Source organism: Gopherus evgoodei, chromosome 6, assembly GCF_007399415.2.
Source record: "Gopherus evgoodei ecotype Sinaloan lineage chromosome 6, rGopEvg1_v1.p, whole genome shotgun sequence".
In the NCBI taxonomy this organism is placed as follows: domain Eukaryota; kingdom Metazoa; phylum Chordata; order Testudines; family Testudinidae; genus Gopherus; species Gopherus evgoodei.
Window position 1 is genome coordinate 75,797,554 of NC_044327.1, and position 20,225 is coordinate 75,817,778.

The 20,225-nt window shown below is 45.4% G+C and overlaps 1 protein-coding gene across 9 annotated transcripts in view; it reads left to right on the plus strand.

The window, feature by feature from the left end:
• MCTP1 (multiple C2 and transmembrane domain containing 1) overlaps nt 1–20,225 on the plus strand; it is a 548,019-nt gene that overhangs the window by 228,920 nt on the left and 298,874 nt on the right. For all 9 annotated transcript variants that reach the window (XR_004001078.1, XR_004001076.1, XR_004001077.1 and 6 more), the window contains exons 4-5: nt 9,874–9,953; nt 10,975–11,083. Coding sequence is in view for 6 of the 9 variants with exons in the window: in XM_030567942.1 (XP_030423802.1) it covers nt 9,874–9,953; nt 10,975–11,083 (189 nt within the window). In the remaining 3 variants the exon portion in view is untranslated. The remainder of the gene's footprint in view (nt 1–9,873; nt 9,954–10,974; nt 11,084–20,225) is intronic.

Consider the following 20,225-nt stretch of genomic DNA (forward strand, 5'->3'; position numbering starts at 1 on the left):
AAACACAGAGCAAAAAGTCCCTGTGCAAAAGAGCTTACAATGTCTTCCTGGCAATAGGGTCCTTAAGTTTATGTAAGATGCTGGATAAAAAGTCAAGCACACACTCCATCACCTCTGGGCAGGAGGAAAATCATTTATAAAATCTGCAGTATTGTGCCTGCACCAGCACAAACCTAGATCAGTAATACTTAAGATCTCACAGAGATTTTATTAAAAAATAGCAATATTTAGACATCTATAATTGATTTGAAACAACATGATGTTTAATCTCATCATTCTGAATTGAGGACAGTGTACCATAGCTTGTGTTTTGTTCCCCACTGAAAGAGTTGGAAATTGATAACGGTGAAAGTAACTGAACATTTGAGAGACAAGGACCACTCAAACTTTCTTTGAATTTGGCGCTGCACTGGCAGATTCCTTCAGTAATGTGCTGTGTTTTACTCTAATAAAGAAGTGCATCAGTATCAAGCACTGTTGAAATTAATTGTAATTCATTGATGCTCCATTACCACTCTTATTTAGAGACTTGAGTGAGCAATCAGGTTTACAGAGTGAAAGAGAGGGAAACAATATAAGTGGGAAACATTTATATAAGCTACTGCTTGTTTTGGCCAGTTGTGTGTCAAGAATAACTGCAGTCCACCACTAAGGTATCAAATTACTACAGTGACTCAAAGGAACAGTAAAAAGCATTTTGATCATTCAGGGGAGGCTGTACTGCTTCATACAATGATGTGTTTGTACTCTGAACAAAACAGCTGAATTTCAAATACTATATCTCACAGAAAATGATGCACAGCTGCAAAAGTTGATTTTAAAACAAGTTTTCATCTTGATATGTGAGTTAAGAACTTAGTAATTCATCTTCAAGATCTGTATTTTAAGATGTGTATAAAAGTCAGTTGGAATTGAATGTAGATAATCATCCAAGAAATGCATTTTTCTCCAATTTTTTTAAACTCATCCTTTACCTGTATCTTCATTAGCAGAGTAAATAAACCCGTTGTCTTTGTTTTTATAGAGTATATATTGTGAGAAAGGGGAACACTGAGGCTCTTGGTGTTCACATAGGTATGGTTGTTAGCTTTTTCATATTTACTTACCTGTGAGATTTAATTTGAATATATCTGATTAAGAATAACTTTCTCTCTCACTATCCAGGTAATGATTTGTTAGTGAGTCAAACAGAGATCATGCAGTTTGTTGCATGTCCTTTACACTGTTCTATATTATCTGATATAATGTTAGTGTTGTGATAGTTCAAAGCCTGATTTATGCCATCTTCAGTAGCGGTTCTATTGGAGTTAACATGAGTAAAGGTGGCATCACTGGGCCCTTACTTTTCTAGATTTTTGTTTGTGTAACTTGTAACAGTTGTGTTTTCTTTTCTTTTCTTTTCTTTTCTTTTTTCGTATTCATATCCTCAACAAGGTCCTTTCCCCGGCTTTTAACATGAGAGAGGATAATTATCCCCACACCATTGGCACTAATATGTACAATGGCCACAGACTCCTCTCCAGGTTTCTGTAAGAGGTTTGTCTAGATCAGGAGTGGCCAAACTTACTCATACAACACATACAACAATCTTCAGAAGTTTGAGAGAGGGGGCACAGTTGCCGGGCTCAGGGTTTCATCCCCATGGGAGGTGCCTGACAGGCCTCGGGGTTTCAGCCTTGCTCTGCTGAAGCTCTGAGTCCCGGCAGGTGCACTCCACAAGGCTGAAGCCCCGAGGCCCCCCTTCCCACTGGGAAGAAGCCCCTACCCCACCACCTCATTGCAAGGCAGAAGTTCTGATCTTCACCTGTGACTGGAGTCCCAGGGTAGTCAGCTGAGATCACTCAATTAGGGTGAACTGCAAATAAAGGGGCAGGCAATCTCAAAAGCTGGTGGATATTCCAATACTTAGATTTACCAAGTCAGCACAAAACAGCTTCTATAGTACCTTACTGGTTACCCAGAAGCCAACACACAGTTCCCTTAAAACAACTCGGCCTTGGGCCTCCACCCAGACACCCAAGTCAAATATGATGAGGATTACTGAAAATCTTATTCATCATATAAAAAAGTCCTACCAATCCCAAAGGATCGGACACATTACTTCCCAAATACATGCTTACCCAAATACATGCTTACAGGCAGTTCTTATTAACTAAACTAAAATTTATTGAAGAAGAAAAGAGAGTGAGTATTGGTTAAAAGATCAGTATACATCCAGACATAAGTACAATTCTTGAGATTCAGTGTAACTTGTAATGGTTTTTGACATCCAGACTCGTAGCGGAAATGGTGAGCTTTGTAGTTTCAAAGAGTTCTTTCAGAATTGGTTCATAGGTTATAGTCCAATGTTTATATTTGGGGTGTTCCAATTTGGGATTGGAGATCTCAATCTTGGGCTTCAACGTCCACTGCCTGAAGCATTAAGTAGATCTGAGATAAAAAGAATTGGGACCCAAGGCATCTTTATACAGTTAGGAGTCCTTAGGCAAACAATAGGCAATCGTGGATACTTTGATGTAAACCTATTTCCTAAGCATCATTGGTAATTAGCTACCCAAATTAACACAAGACAATTCATCCATTAGGCAATCTATCACAAACTTTAAAGAGACATATAGACAGTGACATTATTTCACCCAAGATTCATCTAGATGTTAATATTCCCTTTTGATCTTTAAATCAGCTATAGTGACAGACAGAAACAGTGTGTTTACATGGCTAACATTTGACAAGATATGGGTACATACATACAATTAGTATCGCCTCCAATTTCTAACAATATAGGTTTGCATTTCAGAGTTCTAGCCTGTCTACCATGGAATGGCCCTAATTACTGGTTACATACGCTTCTAAACACGTCTCTAATGGTTGGCTTTGGGTCATTTAGCCTGTAAGCTGCTTAACCATTTCTGGCCACGTGTCACACTTTGTATAAGATTCCTTGCTTTTATATAACAACGGTAGCAACAATGGTTTGCATGGTCATACTTAAATCTGATAACATCAACCTCCCCCCTACCCCCCGTCTAGTAGGTGGAGAATGGGGAGGGGAGCTCTGCGAGTGGCACTATAACTGTAAAAGAGCTGCATATGGCTCATGAGCCACAGTTTGGCCACCCTGGTTTAGATGCTTCATGAGATCTGTCATCCTCTCGTGGTAGACAGGTCGGCTAACAGCCACCACATACTGATTTATTAATTTTTCTAATGATAAAAATCCCCATATGTAAATTTCCTAATTGCTTAATTTAGATTGTAATTCCTTTTTAAAGAAAATTCTATAAAGCACCTTGCAAAATTATACTGCTAGCGGTGTATTATCAGTACTAATACTTCCACCACAGTCCATTTGCTTCTGACAACTATATCTCAGCCCTCCAGCCTGTGCTTTATAGAATTACTCAATGCAACAATTTAGGTACAATTCATAACCTGGATGCTTAATCTGCGGGGTTTTTTTTAAATCTCTTGCATCTGTTTTTCCTCTTCAGTCTCAATGGATTTGTTATAAAATGGCTTGTTCTTCTTCGAGTGCTTGCTCATATCCATTCCAATTAGATGTGCGCGCGCCGCGTGCACGTTCGTCGGAGACTTTTTACCCTAGCAACACTCAGTGGGCCAGCAGGTCGCCCCCTGGAGTGGCGCTGGTATGGCGCCTGATATATACCCCTGCTGGCCCGCCCGCTCCTCAGTTCCTTCTTACTGCCCGTGTCGGTCGTTGGAACTGTGGAGCGCGGCTAGCCGTTCTCCACCTCCCTAGCGTTTCACTCTTCTGCAGTTTAGTGTATATAGTTCAGTTATTATAATAATAGTTGTAGTTATAAAGTTAATTAAGTGTAGTTGTAAATAGTTATACTGAGGGTCGGGGGTTCGCCCCTTTTTCCTCCCCGTGGTGCCGGGGCCCATGCCCGGTTCACCCGGCTTTAAGCCTTGTGCGGCCTGTCATCGGCCGATGCCAACAGGAGATCCGCACGACTCTTGCCTGAGGTGCCTAGGCGAGTCCCACCTTATGGACAAGTGTTAGATCTGCAAGGCGTTCAAGCCCCGAACGAAGAAGGAGCGGGATAGTCGCCTGAAACAGATCCTGATGGAGGCAGCGCTGACTCCCCCACCGTCGGCACTGACTCCGGCACCGGGACCAAGTGTCGCCGCCGCTCCGGACCGCCCGGCGCCAGCAAAGGCTCCAACTTCCCGCTCGGCACCGGCCCGGCACCCTAGCCGGCACCGCTCCCTCTCCCCGAGGAGCAAAAAGCACAGGGCTCCTGCGGTGCCTGCGACTGCACCACAGTCAGAGCATGCCTCAAAACCTGACCACCTGGCACCATCATCCGCCGCAGCACCGAGCGTTGTCGCACCGTCGACTCCGGCCCCTCAGAGACCGTTGAGTCCGGTGCCTTTCAGCTCCCCAGTGAAGACAGGGGTCGAGCTTGTCGCGCCCTCCACGCCGGAGACCTTCTCAGCGGCACGCGACCTCATCGCACTGACAGAGCCCGAGCTGCCCCAACCCCCGGCACCGCCGGTGCGGGTTATCCAATCGATGGGCAAGCCCGCCATGGTACGGCCGCATTCGCTGAGTACTACCGGGCATCGGTCCCGTTCCAAATCGAGGGACCGCTCCCAGCGTCGCCACTCGAGATCTAGACGCCGCTCGCAGTCCCGGGACCGCTACCTGCGGCACCGGTCATACTCGCGGCACCGTTCAAGATCCCGGTCGCCGTCGTACTACTCTCGGCACCGGTCTAGATCACGGCACCGACGTTCCTACCGCAGCCGATCTCGGCACGGCAGTGGACGGCACCGGTCGACCTCCCGGCACCGAGCTGGTAGCAGGTCCTGGTCTAGATCGCGGTACCGCCATGACTCCCAGTACCGTTCACCAGCACCGCGCAGCGACGTCGGGATGCGCAGAGGCCTGCCACAGTCCTCCATGGCCTTTGAGGTACTCGTCCGCTTCTTCTCATATGGACAGCGCCTCTTACGGGGGTTCGGATGTTCACGCCCGCACGGACCAGGGTCCACCTCAATGGTCCTTTTGGACGCCCTGGGCATACCACCAAGCCCAGGGCGAACCTTCAGGACAAGCTCGCTCCAACCCATCGGAGCGTCGTGCACCAGAGGCCACAGTCAGTCGGCCCTCCCCCTTCAGGTATGGAGGAAGACCCCACGGATCCCCTGGTGCAGCAGGATGCCCGGGAAATGGAGGCCCCTCTGGACGAGGCTTCCGTGCAAGAACCTCTCCTCCCTGGGGTGTCTTCGTCCTCGTCCCCGGATGAGGCGGTAGCGGGCACATCTTCATCAGGGCCCCCGCCGATTGATCTCCGGGCACATCAGGACCTGCTGAGGCGAGTTGCCCAGAACATAAACCTTCCTGTAGAGGAAGTCCCGGAAGTAGAGGACCCGGTAGTAAGCATCCTCTCGGCAGAGGCACCGACCAGGGTAGCCCTCCCCTTCATTAAGTCGATCCAGGCGAAGGCGGACACCATCTGGCAGTCTCCGGCCTCCATTCCACCCACTGCCCGCGGCGTGGAAAGGAAGTATATGGTACCATCCAAGGGGTATGAGTACCTCTACGTACACCCCGCTCCCTGCTCCTTGGTGGTACAATCAGTCAACGAGCGGGAACGTCACGGCCAACAGGCTCCTGCACCAAAATCCAGGGAAGCCAGGCGCATGGACTTGCTGGGTCGTAAAATTTATTCTGCTGGAGGCCTTCAGCTCCGTGTGGCAAACCAGCAAGCCCTCCTGAGCCGTTACAGCCACAACACCTGGGAGGCTGTCGGCAAATTTACAGAGCTGCTCCCCCAGGACTCACGCCAGGAATTTTCATCTCTCCTGGAAGAGGGCAGGAGGGTCGCCAGGACCTCGCTACAGGCGTCCTTAGATGCCGCAGATTCAGCAGCGAGGACTCTGGTGTCGGGCGTAGCCATGCGCCGTATATCGTGGCTGCAGTCTTCTGGACTACCGCCGGAGCTACACGATCCAGGACCTGCCATTCGACGGGCAGGGCCTCTTCTCTGAAAAGACGGATCCCAGGCTACAGAGCCTGAAGGATAACCGGGTCATCATGCGTTCACTGGGAATGCACACGCCCCAGACTCAGAGAAGGCCATTCCGCCCCTACCATCAGCGCACTTACCCCCCGCCTCGCCCCAGACAAGATTTCAACCGGAGGCGAGGCCGGTCAAACCGTAGACGGCAGTCAGGTCCTCACAGGGGTAACACTTCCGGGTCTGAAAAGCCACCGCAGGGACCCAAGGCGAACTTTTGAAGGTGCGCCCGAGAGCAGCTTACCAATCCCCTCTCTGGATCCACTTCATTTCCTCAACCGCCTCCGCCACTTCCTACTGTCATGGTCCCTGCTGACTTCGGATCGTTGGGTCCTGAGCACGGTGCAGTTTGGTTACCATCTTCAGTTTGTTTCTCCACTCCCCTTCCATCCTCCCTCCTCGTCCCTCTTCAGGGACCCCTCTCACGAGCAACTTATCGTCCAGGAGGTTCGCAAGCTCCTGTCCATTGGGGCTATAGAGGAGGTTCCAAGGGAGCTAAGGGGCAAGGGGTTTTATTCCCGGTACTTCTTAATCCCCAAGTCAAAAGGGGGCCTACGACCCATCCTGGACCTGCGAGGCCTGAACAAATTCATCAAAAAGTTCAAGTTCCGCATGGTAACCTTAGGAACCATCATCCCTTCCCTGGATCCCGGAGATTGGTACGCCGCTCTCGACATGAAGGATGCGTACTTCCACATTGCGATCTTCCCCCCGCACAGACGGTATCTCCGCTTTGTGGTGAATCAAGACCACTACCAGTTCACGGTCCTCCCCTATGGGCTCTCCTCGGCCCCCCGGGTATTCACCAAGTGTATGGCGGTCGTCGTTGCTGCCCTGCGACGTCGTCGTATCCATGTCTTCCCTTACCTTGACGACTGGTTCGTTCGAGGCACGTCGGAAGCGCAGGTGACTGGACACATCACCATCATCACGGAGCTGTTTGCGAGCCTAGGTCTGACCATCAATCCGGACAAGTCCACTCTGGTGCCTACGCGGAGCATAGAATTCATAGGGGCAGTGCTGGACTCCAACCTCGCGACGGCCAGCCTCCCCTGGCACCGATTCCAAGCCATAGTGTCCATGGTCACAAGCCTGCGGGCCTTCCCGACCACATCTGCTCAAACGTGCCTCGCTCTCCTGGGGCACATGGCTGCATGCACCTTCGTCACCAGACATGCAAGACTCCGCATGCGCCCGTTGCAGACCTGGCTCGCATCGGTCTATCGACCAGGCAGGGATGCCATAGACACAATCGTAACGATTCCACCGAATGTTCTAGGCTCCCTAGGCTGGTGGACAACGCCCTCCCAAGTGTGTGCGGGCCTACCGTTTCACGCCCCACAGCCCTCAGTGTCCCTGACAACGGACGCGTCATCGCTGGGCTGGGGTGCGCACCTAGGGACCCTGCGTACACAGGGTCTGTGGTCGCAGAGAGAGTTGACTCTTCACGTCAATGTGCGGGAGCTACGGGCCGTTCGCCTAGCATGCCAGACATTCCAACGCCATTTGCACGGTCGTTGTGTTGCGGTATTCACGGACAACACAACGGCCATGTATTACATCAACAAGCAGGTTGGGACCCGGTCCTCCCCGCTGTGTCAGGAAGCAATACGTCTGTGGGACTTTTGCATAGCCTGCTCTATTCATCTAGTGGCTTCCTTTCTCCCGGGAGTGCAGAACACCCTTGCGGATCACCTGAGCAGATCCTTTCTGTCCCACGAATGGTCCATCCGTCTGGACGTCCTCTATGTCATTTTCCAGAGGTGGGGGTTTCCCCAGATAGACCTGTTCGCCTCCAGATCGAACAGGAAATGCCACGTGTTCTGCTCTCTACAGGGTCGCTCCCCAGACTCCCTGTCGGACGCGTTCCTCATACCGAGGTCGGGTCGTCTTTGCTATGCCTTTCCACCCTTCCCTCTCGTCCATCGAGTCCTAATCAAGGTCCGGAGAGACAAGGCCCGCCTCATCCTGATCGCTCTGGCGTGGCCGCGGCAGCCTTGGTACACCATGCTGCTCGATCTGTCCCTGGCGAATCTGATTGCCCTACCTCTTTGGCCGGACCTGATCACGCAGGACTTCGGCAGGATGCGCCGTCCAGATCTACAGTCCCTCCATCTGTCTGCATGGCTCCTGGCTGGTTAAGCCAGTCCGAGTTGTGCTGTTCCGATGCAGTACAACAAGTGGTGTTGGGCAGCAGGAAGCCTTCCATGCGTTCAACCTACCTAGCGAAATGGAAACGCTTCTGCTGCTGGTGCAGTCAGCACGGCCATGACCCACTCGCCGTGCTAGTCCCCACCATCTTGGACTACGTGTGGTCTCTCAAGCAGCAGGGCTTGGCGATCTCCTCTCTACGCGTCCACCTCGCGGCTATATCCACCTTCCACCCAGGCGAGGCTGGCAAGTCCGTATTTTCTCACCCAATGGTGTCAAGATTTATCAAGGGCCTGGAGCGACTCTACCCTCAGGTCAAACGGCCTACCCCTACTTGGGACCTGAACCTGGTTCTAACCAGGCTCATGGCGGCCCCCTTCGAACCCTTAGCCACATGCTTGCTGCTGTACCTATCCTGGAAGGTGGCCTTCCTAGTCGCTATTACGTCGGCCCGGCGAGTCTCGGAGCTTCAGGCTCTGACGGTGGACCCTCCGTATACGGTGTTCCATAAGGACAAGGTACAGCTGCGACCGCACCCGGCGTTCCTCCCTAAGGTCGTCTCCGCCTTCCATATTAACCAAGACGTCTTCCTGCCAGTCTTTTACCCAAAGCCGCATTCATCCCGAAGAGAGCAACAGCTCCACTCTTTGAATGTCCGAAGGGCTCTCGCGTTCTACATTGAGAGAACTAAACCCTTCCGGCGTTCACCACAATTGTTTGTGGCAGTAGCGGAACGCATGAGAGGCATGGCAATCTCCTCCCAGCGTATCGCATCCTGGGTCACGTCCTGCATCAGGACATGTTACGACTTGGCCAGTGTGCCAACGGGCCCCCTTACCGCCCATTCTACCAGGGCTCAGGCTTCCTCGGCCGCGTTTTTGGCTCATGTCCCCATACAGGAAATCTGCTGTGCGGCCACATGGTCTTCTGTACACACCTTCGCATCACACTATGCGCTGGTACAGCAAGCTAGAGACGATGCCGCTTTTGGCGCAGCGGTTTTACAGTCCGCAACGTCTCACTCCGACCCCACCGCCTAGGTAAGGCTTGGGAATCACCTAATTGGAATGGATCTGAGCAAGCACTCGAAGAAGAAAAGACGGTTACTCACCTTTGTAACTGTTGTTCTTCAAGATGTGTTGCTCATATCCATTCCACACCCGCCCTCCTTCCCCACTGTTGGAGTAGCCGGCAAGAAGGAACTGAGGAGCGGGCGGGCCAGCAGGGGTATATATCAGGCGCCATACCGGCGCCACTCCAGGGGGCGACCTGCTGGCCCACCGAGTGTTGCTAGGGTAAAAAGTCTCCGACGAACGTGCACGCGGCGCGCGCACACCTAATTGGAATGGATATGAGGAACACATCTCGAAGAACAACAGTTACAAAGGTGAATAACCGTCTTTTCTGTCATAGAAGGTTGATATTATTAATTTTATGCAGTCCAGATCTGATAGTTCCTTGGACATTTCCAGAAATAGGCACATTGAACTTTAAATGAGCAGCTTCAAATTTTAATTTACTTACCTCAGATAGGCGTGAACCCTATGGTAATCCTGCTTTAACAGGATGAAAATCCACTCTGAGAAATGGACACTTAAGAAACATTTATTAATTAAGGAAGTTTCAAAAAAAGTTTTCTAATACTGGAAATACTTTCCTCTCTTGTATGTCTTAGGTCTTCGATTATGATTTTGGATTTCAGGATGACTTTATTGGCTCAGCTTTTATGGATCTCACATCACTAGAATTAAACAGGTATGATGTAGGTGTGAAAGTCCATGGAGTCATATATGCACAGTCCTTGAGGTGTCAACTAATCTCATCCGTGTGGCATTGCAAATAGAATTTTCAAGATGCTTAAAAATAACTAGCTGCCACTTCAGCTAACAGGGAAAGGACACGTAGCCTTGGAGCATTGCTGTAACATTAATGTTAATAATACTGTGTTAAGTCATCATACATAACACTTGCTGCAGTATCTACAGATGGCTTAGGAGACAGCCATTTTATTTCTGTTCCCATGGTTTTTGTTCTGAGCTGTACCACGTCTTGTTCTTAAATTTAGTTTTCTTCTGATTGAATTGCTTCAGTATATACAAGCTGCTTGGAAAGTGTGAAATTGTCAGGAAGGGCAGTTGGGACCAAGGGTTTGAGCAAGGTCAAATCTGAGGCTGATAGTAGCAGAGGAATTCATAATCAAGTTCCAGGCTGGGGTTGATACCAAGGATCAGAGTCTGAGTCAGGTTTCAACGGCTGGGTCAGGAGGAAAGGTCCAAATGAAGCTGAGGTTGAAGCCAGGACTTCAAGAGCATGAATGGAATGATTGTGGCAGCTACAGGAGATGTGTGCTGTTGCCAGGACACTTCCTGGAACAGCTCTTGGATTTATATACAGCAGGGAGCTAATCAGTAGCAGTGAGGCTGCTGCCTTGCAGACCTCTTGAGGCAGGACTTCCCATGATCTGTGTCCACAGCAAGTCATGGATAGTGGTGCATGAGCTGGTTATAGCTGCTGCTGGGTAGCAGTATGGAGACGTTCACTGCCTGGCAGCTCAGCAGATCTAGGTTTGAGACATGCTGGCTCTTACAAAAATGTATTTAGATGTCTGTCCTTAAGAATAGAAATAAACTAAAACTCATTAAAGTAATTGATTTGTAAAAATTATTTTCTAAGTTGTTTCATATAAAATTTGGATTCTGTTGAGCCTGATGCTTCAGAAACATCATTAAACTGGTGCTCAAAATTCAGAATAAATGTTTGTCTTTTGGTCTGCTAGGCCAACAGATATCACCTTGTCTTTGAAGGATCCTCACTACCCTGACCATGATCTGGGTTCTATATTATTATCAGTTCTCCTGGCTCCCAAGGAAGGACAGAGAGAAGTGGTAAGTTTAAAAGTTTCAACAAGTAAGTGTTAACCTGTTTTTGCGTACAGAACATAGATAATATGGTCCTTCCATGGTCATATGAGTAGTAGCATAAGAAGAGGAGACTGCAATCTTGAAACAAATTTGTTATAAGTAGACACTATTGATCAGTGTTTATCATGCATTTGAGAAAAGTGTCATACTTCATATCAGATCCTCTGGTGAAAACAGTGAGGGATCTGGATGGAACATAAATGTACAACAGTCTCAAACAAAATTCCAGGTGAATATTAGTAATTAATATGGAAGTGCACTGATGAACCATTTTCTTATTAAAGAATTTTGGACCTAGTGCGTCAACATTTCAGAGATATTCCAGTGTTGGAATGAAGAGGGAAACTTGTAATAATTAGAATTTCTGCTTCTTGGCATTTAATGGTGAAAACACTGGATATTTTTTGATGTCTTAGTAAAGTGCCATAAATAAAATAACCCTTTTTTCTACACTTAATATAATTTACTTATCCATCATGGCATGTAAAACACAAGGGCATGGCACAAAAATGATGGTCAAGAACAAGGATTCAGAGATTGGGAGCAGCACAAAAATAAATACATTAAATAACTTAAACAAGCATTTTTTTGGTCAGGATGGATTTTCATTGTCAAGCTTATACCAGGTAGCTATTTGCTTCAAGAAAGAATTTGTGAAATTTGCAACATATTAAACCCGATTCACAACTTCATAAACTAGTTCTCTCTCATTTTCAGTTAAAATATATAAAAAGATACAATTTTATTTAGTTTCCAGTACAGAACATGGATGTAACTATAGCTTTTAAAAATATGAGAAAGTTATGTAATGAAAAATTAACGTGTATATTGTGTCAATTTTTATTCCTGAGCATATTTGCTTTTATTTATTTATGCTGACTGCAAAGCTATCACTTTTCATTCAAAGGATGACATTTCATAGAATCCGAGAGGATACAGCAGTAACAACAAAATGGGCACTTTAAAACGCTGGAAAATGTTGACATTATGTGGGCATTTTGGCCATTAGATACAGAAAACTTGAGCTTTCCTACAAGATTTGCCAATTGTTTATTTTTTGTGGACCCCTTTATTATTACCTCTGTCATTAAATTTGATCTTTTGTGTACAATTTCTGAAAGTGTATGTAGTATTGAGTTTCAAGTCTAAGACACGTAGGTGATTTTGAAAATGTTTTTCCAAATGCCAATATAATGTACATTTAGCATTTAGTTTGGATCTTTTCTCCTGTTGACTTTTGAGTTACAAGCACTGCTGGCCAATTTCCATTAGAAATTTAACTAAATTAGAAATGTAGAAATTAATTACAGTTTGAACAGTGCCTGTAAAATAACATGGATTCTCTTTCCTATAACACATATTTTTACACCCACAGGGGCAGAAAATTGTTGTAATCTCATGAAGGACTCAAATTAATGGGAAACCTTAGTCTATTCCCTGTAATTTCACAAAGGAAGTGGAGAGAATCCTTTCTGGAAAGCAGCATCAGCCCCTTGACAAGTTATATAGTGAGATGAGTTTTAAGGCCCACTGTATGATGGTAAATCTTCCCCACTGCCTTTTCCATTCACCCTCTCAGTGGGCCACATAAGAACATACCCAGTGGTTCATGGAATTTGGGCTGACATATTTGTCTTTGTTCTGAATTATAAATATATTTTATGTGAAATAGATTTCAAGAAATATTTAATACTCATTCCTAAACACCAAAATTGAAACAATCCTTTTAATCTTCTGGGTATTGTGACAGACCCAGACCAGTGGGGTACAGGAGTCTGGCAGAGGGTAAATATACTGGTCACTGGATGAGTAGTTTTCTGTTCCCTGAGTGACCAGAGCAGGGGCTGCACTAGAGTAATCAGGAACCTGCTAGAACCAATTAAGGCAGACAGGCTGATTAGATCACCTGCAGCTAATCAAGGCAGGCTAATCAGGGCACCTGGGTTTAAAAAGGAGCTCGCTCCAGTCAGGTGAGGAGGAGCCAGAGGAGAGGAAGTGCCTGTGAGGAGCTTGGAGCAAGAGGCACAAGGAGCTGAGAGTGAGAGGCTGTGCTGCTGGAGGACTAAGGAGTACAAGTGTTATCAGACACCAGGAGGAAGGTCCTGTGGTGAGGATGAAGAAGGTGTTTGGAGGAGGCCACGGGGAAGTAGCCCAGGGAGTTGTAGCTGTCATGCAGCTGTTACAAGAGGCACTATAGACAGATGCAATCCACAGGGCCCTGGGCTGAAACCCGGAGTATAGGGTGGGCCTGGGTTCCCCCCAAACCTCCCAACTCCTGATCAGACACAGGAGGAGTTGATCCAGACTGTGGGGAAGATCACTGAGGTGAGCAAATCTGCCAATAAGTGCAGGACCCACCAAGGTAGAGGAGGAACTTTGTCAGTGTTCAATAGGGAGTGTAAAATCTGCCCACCACAGCCAACAATCAAACATAAAAAGTCTTACTACCTGAAGCAACCATCAGAGGTCAAGTAAACCAAGCTAAGTGATTAAGTAGGTAGGAGAACAGAAAAAAAAGTTTGTCTCCATGGTCTTCTGCAGTCTGTATTTTACCCTATTTAATACAGGACTGTAGTAAGTAGTACATAGTAGTTGTATGACACTCCAGCAAGACTATCTACTTACAAGATGAGGAAGGCTGTGGAGGACTGAAACACTGTTTTTCATTTTTCCTTCAGCTATAATTAAACCACCAGTACATGAATGTGTATGCCTGGTACCTGGAATGCTGTAGAGTTAGAATTCTGAAAACAATTCTCCCACCATTAAGCACCCTCATGATATTCTGTAAGAGTTGTCTGAAAAAAGGACACACCTATTGTGTGCACATTCAAAAAATGAAAATGCATTGTCTCTTTTAAACAATTGCTTCACCCATTTTGCTCAGCACAATATCCTACAAATGTGCATCATGACAACTATTTCTGATAATAAATTGTAAAACATATCTGAGATTAAAATTTGTCATTAAAGCAGGTATTACCGAGCTATTTGGCAACAACCCTGTTGCTCAAAGTTTAACAGTCAGAAGAAGGAAAACTTCTGATGTAGAAAGTAACATTCTACAATTTTTTTTTATTTTTACACACATACTCAAACACAGACATATATTGTGCTAGTCACTATTCAGAAAGAATAACCATCCATTACACAGTGAAATCTAAATATTCTGAATATCATCTCATGACAGCATGGCGTCTTCATTCCTGCCCCTCAACAGGATTTTTACCTTATGGGATAGAAATTGAATGTGAGAAGGGACAGGAGTGCATAGGTTGGCTGGCTAGCAGCCTCTTCCAGATTCAGTGGATTATGATGGTAGCAAAGAGAAGACATGCTGTTATATTAGATCTTCAACTCCATTTACTTTCTATATATTATTTTAGCAAAAGGTACAATTTTATTCTTCCATTCAAACTGTGATCGTTTGGTACCTCCCATTTTGAAGAGGTCTCTGACCTTCATTATTCTATTGTAATATGAGGATGGAATTTCTTTTTTAAAAATAGCATGCCAAGCTATGCATATTGGAGTAAAGTTCTGGCAAAGTTCGATTAAAAGAGTTTGTGTCACCATGAGGGAAAGAGGACTTACCAACTTAACGCTGAGTTGGTTCGTAAGAATGCATCAATTATTTAAAGATTCAAGATGCAATGGATCTTGCGTTCAGCTTCTCTGTTATTTACTTATTTATTTTATGTATACATAGAGATTTAAAAAACTTATTTCATTCCAATTAAATCATCATCCTAAGGTGTTCTTTTAAAAGGTCTTGTAATAATGAGGGTAGTTTTCAGGGAATTAAATGTAGATGAGATTCACGAGACAATTAATTATATTAGAGATATAAAGCAAAACCTTTCCCTTAGTTACTCCTATGCATCTTCATGGGCAAGATGTGGTCCTTGTAAAATAATTATTCAAATAACATATATGGTCCCAGAGTAAGTAATGAGAGCAGATGGTCTGTAGTGTTTGAGTAAATAATTTTCCTTTATACTCTGCCATCTGTATAGGTACAGTATACTTATTAAAGTGTACTTTGGAATAGGATTGAAATCTTTGGAGCATCTCCAAACATGGTTTAATAGCTATAAATACTGGAGTTAGAAGTATTGTGTTTTAGAAACATGTTCAGAAACATCCTTAGGTTCCATGGGTAAAGTATCCCTATGCTACTGACCTGAAGGATAGTGAACTAGGAGCTCTGCAACTTTTACATCATCATTCAGCAGTGGAGATTAGTCTTGGTACTCATACCTCCTGCATGGATTCTGTTCCTCTCTTCAGCCTATCCCGAACAGACATTGCCAGTAATTATGAACCTTTGAACTATAATGTTGTTTGATGCATTTGTGATGCAGATTACAAAGCCTGATATGATCTTTTGCTCCCCAAACCAGAAGGATTTGGAGTATCATGGCGGCTAAATATTTTAACCATAGTGTGTTGAAAGAAGATAAGGCTTCAAGTGTTTACTCTTGATAGACCTTCAAAAGTTATGTGACTGAGTAGTGGATGGAGCCACATCCTTTTATCCCATTTGTGAAATATTAAAGTGTTTTGGTTCTATGTTGTAGGGAAACACAGTCGGTTTAGAGTTAGTCCTGGAGGTGGTGAAAATATTTTTAAGCATGTTGTATATTCTTATCTGTGCAAACAGATGTGTGATACAAATGTGGAACACTGAAAACATCAAAGAGGATTGATTCAAGAATAGTAGGTGTTTGATTTTAGGGTGCCTAGCCTTTGTAGCTTAGAAATACCCAAAAGAGAGGTGAGTGATGTCCCTGCCTGCAGGTATATGGGATCTTGGGGAGCAATTACCACACAGCTGGGGTTCCAATTAATTTCTTTATTAAAGGAAAAAAAAAGGAAGTGGTGGGAATTTAATAATGAAATACGATGGGATGGGGTGTATAGGGTGTTTACAATAGACAACGATGGGGGGGTTCTTCTTATTGAACAGTGTAGGGAGTTCTAATAGTGGGCTACAGCAAGTGGGGTTCAGCACAATGGGATACAGTACAGTCAATAAGCAACTCTAGATACAGTGTGGAAATGCAAAGCGTACCCAAAAGAAATGCAAAATAAAATGGTAGCTTCTATATGAGTTAATAGCTAGATACACAATGTAACACAGTGGCATCAATGTAAATACAAAGTGTATCAGAAAAGTGGAGGCAACCAATGGGGTGTTATAATTACAAGTAAAATGTGAGTTACAGTACAACAATACAATATCAATATAAAGGCTGGGTCAAGAAATAGGAGGGGGGGAGTGAGTGATTAGTGGTATGCAGACGAGCGGCTGGAAGCAGCGAGAGACTCTGAAGCCCTGCAGGGTAAGGACAACGGAGCAGTGTGATGGTGATCTTCGCTAGGGGAGGGGCAGCGGAGAAGTGTAAAGAAGGGCTAGAGAGAGGTTTAAGCAACAAACGGACACCAAAAACAAAAGGTTAAAAAAAAGTGGCAAAGTGTTTGGGAAGTTTCACAGGGGGAGAAGCAGCAAGGGGTTTGGGAAGTTCGGAGGGTGATGCAGACGCCGGGGGGGGAGCAGCAAGGAGTTGGGAAGTTCGGAGAGAGTGCAGATGCGGGGGAAAAGCAGCAAAGGGTTATAACAGGGAGACACAGAGGAGCACACAGAGGGGGAGATTGGAGCAGGGGAAAAACAGACACGGGAAAGTTCAGGGAGAGATCGGGACATCAGGAAGGCGAATTTAAGCAGCAAAAACCTTATCTATAGACACGGAGAAGTACACAGAGGGGGAGACTGGAGCGGGGAAAAACGGACCCGGGAAAGTTCAGGGAGAGATCGGGACAGCAGGGAGATGAATTCAAGCAGCAAAAACCTTATCTATCTTAACCAATGACTAGGCAAAACAACAAATATCACAATTCTAAGCAAAACTATAACAAGGAAGGACTGCTAGGAACAGATGGTGTTCACCTTTCGAAGAGGGGAAAGGCCTTATTTGCGCACAGACTGGCTAACCTAGTAAGGAGGGCTTTAAACTAGGTTCGACGGGGACAGGTGAGCAAAGCCCACAGGTAAGTGGGGAACAAGACCTGGGAGATGGGTTGGAAACAGGAGGGAGCACGGGCTATAATGGCAGAGAGGAAGGAGGGTCAGGGCGAAGCTGGGAGGCAAGATCAAACCAGTATCTTAGATGCTTATATACAAATGCAAGAAGTATGGGTAATAAGCAGGAAGAACTGGAAGTGCTAATAAATAAATACAACTATGACATTATTGGCATTACTGAAACTTGGTGGGATAATACACACGACTGGAATGTTGGTGTGGATGGGTATAGTTTGCTCAGGAAGGATAGACAGGGGAAAAAGGGAGGAGGTGTTGCCTTATATATTAAAAATGTACACACTTGGACTGAGGTGGAGATGGACATAGGAGACGGAAGTGTGGAGAGTCTCTGGGTTAGGCTAAAAGGGGTAAAAAACACAGGTGATGTCATGCTGGAAGTCTACTACAGGCCACCTAATCAGGTGGAAGAGGTGGATGAGGCTTTTTTCAAACAACTAACAAAATCATCCAAAGCCCAAGATTTGGTGGTGATGGGGGACTTCAACTATCCAGATACATGTTGGGAAAATAACACCGCGGGGCACAGACTATCCAATAAGTTCCTGGACTGCATTGCAGACAACTTTTTGTTTCAGAAAGTTGAAAAAGCTACTGGGGGGAAGCTGTTCTAGACTTGATTTTAACAAATAGGGAGGAACTTGTTGAGAATTTGAAAGTAGAAGGAAGCTTGGGTGAAAGTGATCATGAAATCATAGAATTTGCAATTCTAAGGAAGGGTAGAAGGGAGTACAGCAGAATAGAGACAATGGATTTCAGGAAGGCGGATTTTGGTAAGCTCAGAGAGCTGATAGGTAAGGTCCCATGGGAATTAAGACTGAGGGGGAAAACAACTGAGGAAAGTTGGCAGTTTTTCAAAGGGACGCTATTAAGGGCCCAAAAGCAAGTTATTCCGATGGTTAGGAAAGATAGAAAATGTGGCAAAAGACCACCTTGGCTTACCCTTGAGATCTTGCGTGACCTACAAAATAAAAAGGCGTCATATAAAAAAATGGAAACTAGGTCAGATCACAAAGGATGAATATAGGCAAATAACACAGGAATGCAGAGGCAAGATTAGAAAAGCAAAGGCACAAAATGAGCTCAAACTAGCTATGGGAATAAAGGGAAACAAGAAGACTTTTTATCAATACATTAGAAGCAAGAGGAAGACTAAGGACAGGGTAGGCCCACTGCTCAACGAGGAGGCGGAAACAGTAACGGGAGACGTGGAAATGGCAGAGATGCTTAATGACTTCTTTGTTTCAGTCTTCACTGAGAAGTCTGAAGGAATGTCTAGTATAGTGAATGCTTACGGGAAGAGGGTAGGTTTAGAAGAGCAAATAAGAAAAGAGCAAGTAAAAAATCACTTAGAAAAGTTAGATGCCTGCAAGTCACCAGGGCCTGATGAAATGCATCCTAGAATACTCAAGGAGTTAATAGAAGAGGTATCTGAGCCTCTAGCTATTATCTTTGGGAAATCATGGGAGACGGGGGAGATTCCAGAAGACTGGAAGGGGGCAAATATAGTGCCCATCTATAAAAAGGGAAATAAAAACAACCCAGGAAACTACAGACCAGTTAGTTTAACTTCTGTGCCAGGGAAGATAATGGAGCAGGTAATCAAAGAAATCATCTGCAAACACTTGGAAGGTGGTAAGGTGATAGGGAATAGCCAGCATGGATTTGTAAAGAACAAATCATGTCAAACTAATCTGATAGCGTTCTTTGATAGGATAACAAGCCTTGTGGATAAGGGAGAAGCGGTGGATGTGATATACCTAGACTTTAGTAAGGCATTTGATACAGTCTCGCATGATATTCTTATAGATAAACTAGGAAAGTACAATTTAGATGGGGCTACTATAAGGTGGGTGCATAACTGGCTGGATAACCGTACTCAGAGAGTAGTTGTTAATGGCTCTCAATCCTGCTGGAAAGGTATAACAAGTGGGGTTCCACAGGGGTCTGTTTTGGGACCAGTTCTGTTCAATATCTTCATCAACGATTTAGATGTTGGCATAGAAAGTACGCTTATTAAGTTTGCGGACGATACCAAACTGGGAGGGATTGCAACTGCTTTGGAGGACAGGGTCAAAATTCAAAATGATCTGGACAAATTGGAGAAATGGTCTGAGGTAAACAGGATGAAGTTCAATAAAGATAAATGCAAAGTGCTCCACCTAGGAAGGAACAATCAGTTTCACACATAGAGAATGGGAAGAGACTGTCTAGGAAGGAGTATGGCAGAAAGAGATCTAGGGGTCATAGTAGACCACAAGCTTAATATGAGTTGTCAGTGTGATACTGTTGCAAAAAAAGCAAATGTGATTCTGGGATGCATTAACAGGTGTGTTGTAAACAAGACACAAGAAGTCATTCTTCCGCTTTACTCTGCGCTGGTTAGGCCTCAACTGGAGTATTGTGTCCAGTTCTGGGCACCGCATTTCAAGAAAGATGTGGAGAAATTGGAGAGGGTCCAGAGAAGAGCAACAAGAATGATTAAAGGTCTTGAGAACATGACCTATGAAGGAAGGCTGAAGGAATTGGGTTTGTTTAGTTTGGAAAAGAGAAGACTGAGAGGGGACCTGATAGCAGTTTTCAGGTATCTAAAAGGGTGTCATCAGGAGGAGGGAGAAAACTTGTTCACCTTAGCCTCCAATGACAGAACAAGAAGCAATGGGCTTAAACTGCAGCAAGGGAGATTTAGGTTGGACATTAGGAAAAAGTTCCTAACTGTCAGGGTAGTTAAACACTGGAATAAATTGCCTAGGGAGGTTGTGGAATCTCCATCTCTGGAGATATTTAAGAGTAGGTTAGATAAATGTCTATTAGGGATGGTCTAGACAGTATTTGGTCCTGCCATGAGGGCAGGGGACTGGACTCGATGACCTCTCGAGGTCCCTTCCAGTCCTAGAGTCTATGAGTCTATAAGCAACTATACGGAGCAACAAAACAGTAAACTATAACAAGGCAGGTGAACTTACAAGCTCTACAATCTTAACAAACTATGACTTATTGAAC